We start from the raw sequence: 4,900 nt of genomic DNA, 5'->3' as shown, positions 1-4,900 counted from the left end.
TTTATCAGGATAGTATTTTTTTAAGTAATAACAACTTGGAATAACATAGGAGTAATGACTTTCTACTTCTTACCTTTAACGTAGTAAGTAGAAAGTACAGATAATTGTGTAAAAATGTAATGAGTAATAGTAAAAAGTACGCTGAAAAATAATTACTCAAGTAAAGTACAGATAACCAAAATTTCTACTTAAGTACAATAACAAAGTATTTGTACTTAGTTACTTTACAACTCTGTTTACAAATTTCTCTTCTTAGCATGAGATGAGCTTATTTCAAAACTGGTGACATATCATTGCATGCTTCAAGGAATGCTAAGTCTTTGCCTTTTATTTTAATGTTTAACCCATCTGCTGTCGTAGTTGCTGATTTGACACATTATAGCAGGTTAAAGATTGGGTGTGGGCTGTGACTTTTGAGCTCCACGTAAAGTCAGGTTGACTTCAGTCAGTCAGTGTTTAGCTCCATTCACCTGAAGTTGACATGGATTCAGAAAAGTCAGGTAAAATGCTGTAACTGTTTTGTAATTTTAACAGTAGATGCCAGCAGTGGTGTCTTTTTAATTTAATAATTCATATTTAAGTGAACTTGCAGTGGTTTTGTTTAGTTGCACTTTACATTTGGTTTCATTTTACTTAAAATATGTATTTATGTTTTTCAACGCAGACTCCACTATGTCTCCAAAGATCACAGGGGAGTTGCTCCGACTGCTTCGGCAGGCAATGAGGAATTGTAAATACTTCTCTGAGCCTTTACAGGCCTACATAGTCCCATCAGGAGATGCACACCAGGTAAGTCAAACTCATACTCACTCTATGCACATCCTGCATGGTTACATACTGTAGTTAACCCCACTGTTGGTCATTTCTTTTACACAACTTTAAAGTCTGCTTTGCGTATAAACATTCTGTATAATTTGACTTTAAATATTAAACTGCATCTTTAACTTTGGATTTTTTAATCGTGATGGAGACTATGGTCGTATTCACACCTGACACATTTGGTTCGCTTTGAATGGACCAGAGTTCATTTGCCCCGTTGGTCCGGACTTTTTGTGCAGGTGTGAATACACTCATGCGAACCCTGGTGGGGATAAAATAACTGGACCGAGACCCGCTTTTTGAGGTGGGCTCGGTCTGCTTCCAAACGAACTCTGGTGCGGTTCACTTCAGTTCGCCTCTGGTGTGAATACAGACCAGACTCGAACCGAATCAACTACATAAAACATGCGCCTTTTTGGACTTCACAGGCCACCGTTGCTGAGCTAAATAAACTGAAATCATACCTGTTTTGTCGTCTCCTGCTTAGGCCTGAGTCACACTACAAAAAAATCATGCCGATTTTTTGCCCTTCCAACAATCTTAAGGAAGTCCAGATTATCGTGATGGCTCTAAAGATAAACAAGCAGATATTCCCGCCGTGGGTGGTGAGTTAAGAGTGATCTAATCGGCTCGGAAGAACGTCGGGACCGCTCCGACCTCAAATCGGAGATATTCAACATGCTTGATTTTTTGGCCCGATATCACAGTGTGTGTAGTGTTCACCCGAGCTCCCAGCCTGTGAATGAGACGTGCTGCCAATCAGAAAGCGAGATGACGTAAACAAAAACTGTCATGACTCACCAGAAAGTCGGCTGGATGTTAAAAGTCCTATGGAATTGTTTTTCCTTTGGTAAAAATAGTCCACAAACGATCCACATTGTTTCTTCCTTGTTGCAAATGTTTATTTTCTCTGAACTCACGTCTCTGGAGGTCACGTGAGATTTTTCCTCGGACATCTGAATTATCACAAGATTTCAGGAAGTCTCGAGTGATTTAAAATCTGAATGTTCATGAATGAAATATCTTTTGGTGTGTGGTGTGTTGTCTCTTGCCGTGTGACTGTACACCACACACTGTAGGACCAAACCTGGTATATCCATGATTTTTTATCCTCATGTGTGGGCTCTATCAGTTTAAAATCTTGTTGTGTGACTCAGCCTTTAGCTGCTCTGCTGCCAGCATGTAGTGGGTCAGAACACGCAGAGCACCTCGTCTCCTTTGGGTTGTGGAACCACCATTAAATTAGCTGCTTCTGACATTTTAAATGCTATTGCAGTTGTACTATCTGCACAAATGTGCACATCAGAACCGAAGAAGCAGGACTGTTTTTTTTTTTCTGGGTCTGTGCGCTCAGTCCTGCCCGTCCTTTCTGTCCAGTGAGAGCAATGATCGTCACCCTGTGGCTTTGTTTACAAGTTATAGTTTGTTTGCAGAAAAGCACAATATGAATGCAAACCTCACCAAAGGAAACAAATAAAGTCCACTTTTGGTCCAGACCAAACAAGCAGACCAAAGGACTTTCATGGTGTGAATACACCCTATAAAGCCCCTTCTCCATGAACTCGGTTCTTCTCAATTCAGTTTGGGCCAGGTCGGTTCTGCTCAGTGTGCGTGCGTCTCCACTTCAGTGTGTCCCTCAGTCTGTGTGGTTAGAGGCGGATCGTCTGCAGCGGCTTCAACTGTTGTGTAAAAAAGAAAGCAGTTGGTTTTTATTGATTGATTGATTGATTGATTTGTCACGGTGCTGTTTATAAGTGCTTGTGTAACCGTGGGCGGTGTTTGTTCGAAACCTCCTGGTTATCTGCTCAGCTTTGTCTCCAGGAAGTTTTTACTAGTTCTGCTGATCACCAGAAAGGTTAGATGGTTTTATCACTGCTTTCAACCTGTCATTGTATGGCGCCGTGCGCTCGTATTCCAAAACAAAAGCGTCTCTCTCCTGGAGGAAGTTTGCACAAGTAACTTCTTTCCTCTGTCAATCAATCCCAGAGCTAATCCACAGGCAGCATTGTGCTGACATCAAAACTTAAGTGTGCTGTACTCGCTTCTACCCGCTTAGAACCACCAGAAAGGAGGTTCTGAAACAGCGCGGCTGTGCATGGTTGAGCACACTTGGAACCTAATGGAGACGCATTCGGCTGAGCCAAACTGTGTCCAAACGCTTCAGTAAAAATGGGGCTTAATTGCTTGCGTGTCATGCCCACAGGTTACAACAACAAGTGTACTTGTTCCCAACAAAATCTACAGTTCTGTTCCTCATCTTTGCCCCTTTTCTGCTGCTAATCTGTTTTTTCCCTTAAACATAAACACATGAGACAAATAAAAGGTGGTGCACACACTGACTGTAATTCAAACTAATCTCTGCCTTATTCTTCATGGTCTTTCAGAGTGAATACATTGCACCATGTGACTGCAGACGTGAATTTATTTGTGGATTTAATGGATCTGCAGGTATGTTGTGTTTAACACAAATGAGTATTCATTTATACTTTTAAAGTTCAGGATTGGATAAAAAACAATCTAATCTGAACAGAGAAAAAGGTAGGAACAAGTCAGACAATTTAACTATATGAAATGTACACCTTAATGTATGTACCATTTCTTCTCCCAACTAGGGAGATTTTTTTTAATTGACTTAACTTTATAAACTCAACTGACGCATAAGCTGTGTAACATTCTGTTTTATTATTCAGGTACAGCCATTGTCACAGAGCAGCATGCTGCAATGTGGACTGATGGTCGATACTTCCTCCAGGCCAGCCAGCAGATGGACAACAACTGGTCTCTAATGAAGATGGGTAATGTCCTCATCGGTGTTTTGGTTGGAATCTAGTTAATGAAGCTGGGTTTTTGTAATGTGATGTAAACGATAATCACATGTTGGATAATTTAACCTTTTGTAGAAATGATTACAAGAGTTATGGTTAATGAGCTACAAATCTCTGATATGACTCTTGTTCAAACCGATTAAAACTTAAAACCAAAAACTAAAGCTCCATAGCTGTTGGCTCCATGCTGCAGTGCTTGATGATTTGTTTTGATGTCATCAATCTGACTACAAGTTTGTTATAAAGGAAATGAAAAGTTAATGTAGAAGAACTGAATGGCACTAAAACAATGTCTGACTCAATACAAAGCAAACTATAAGATGAATAAGAAAATTTAATTAATGCTGAAATCCTGGTTATAGGTGAAGATTAAACTCACATTTTAAGTGACATCTGTATTTTTTCAAGCTTTCACTTACATGATGTTTTATTCAATACTCATACAGGACTGAAGGAAACACCATCTCAGGAGGATTGGCTGATCAGCGTCTTGCCTGAGAACTCCAAAGTGGGAGTGGATCCTTGGATCATTGCTGCTGGTGTGTGAGGTTTTCCCTTTCTTGTCAGTGCAGACAGTTGTCAATAATAAACACTGTTCACATCATGCAGTACAAGAGGAAAGACACAAAGGAAATACAATCCCCTCCAAAAGTATTGGAACAGCAAGTCAAATTCTCTTGTTTTTTACACTGAAGACATTTGGGTTTAAGATCAAAAGATGAGCATGAGACAAGAGTTCAGAATGTCAGCTTTTATTTCCTGGTATTTACATGCAGATGTGTTAAACAACTTAGGATATTTCAGTGTTTGTACTACAACACAGAATTTTTAGGTGAGCAAAAGTAATGGAACTAATAATCTTAAAGTAAATTATATTTAGTATTTGGTGGCAGAAACCTTGCTTGAAATGACTCATCAACATCACTAAACTGTTGCATTCTTCATTTGTGATGCTGTTCCAGGCTTTTACCACAGCTTCTTTCAGTTCTCATTTGTTTTGGGGGGGTTTCTCTCTTCAGTCTCCTCTTCAGGAAGTGAAATGCTCTGTTGGGTTCTGGTCTGGTTATTGATGAAGTCCTTTGATTTGTTGGCAGTGTGCTTTGGGTCATTGTCCTGCTGCATGATAAAATTACCCCCGATTGGTTTGGATACATTTCTCTGTAAATTGTCAGACAAAATGTTTCTGTATGCTTCAGAATTTGTTCTGCTGCTGCCATCATCAGTTCCATCATCAATAAATATCAGTGTTTCCCCTA

At 39.8% G+C, this 4,900-nt stretch overlaps 1 protein-coding gene across 1 annotated transcript in view; it reads left to right on the top strand.

Annotated features, from left to right (window-relative positions):
• xpnpep1 (X-prolyl aminopeptidase (aminopeptidase P) 1, soluble) overlaps positions 1–4,900 on the top strand; it is a gene marked incomplete at its 3' end in the record, with an annotated part of 20,754 nt that overhangs the window by 3,233 nt on the left and 12,621 nt on the right. Inside the window, 4 exon segments of the mRNA XM_014013488.1 lie at positions 665–789; positions 3,204–3,267; positions 3,510–3,614; positions 4,091–4,183. Of these exon segments, the coding sequence (XP_013868942.1) occupies positions 673–789; positions 3,204–3,267; positions 3,510–3,614; positions 4,091–4,183 (379 nt within the window).

The sequence above is a fragment of the Austrofundulus limnaeus genome, unplaced genomic scaffold (genome assembly GCF_001266775.1).
Source record: "Austrofundulus limnaeus strain Quisiro unplaced genomic scaffold, Austrofundulus_limnaeus-1.0 Scaffold102, whole genome shotgun sequence".
NCBI classification, from domain to species: Eukaryota; Metazoa; Chordata; class Actinopteri; order Cyprinodontiformes; family Rivulidae; genus Austrofundulus; species Austrofundulus limnaeus.
The sequence above is the reverse complement of the archived record's forward strand: the minus strand, read 5'-3'. Positions and strand labels throughout refer to the sequence as shown.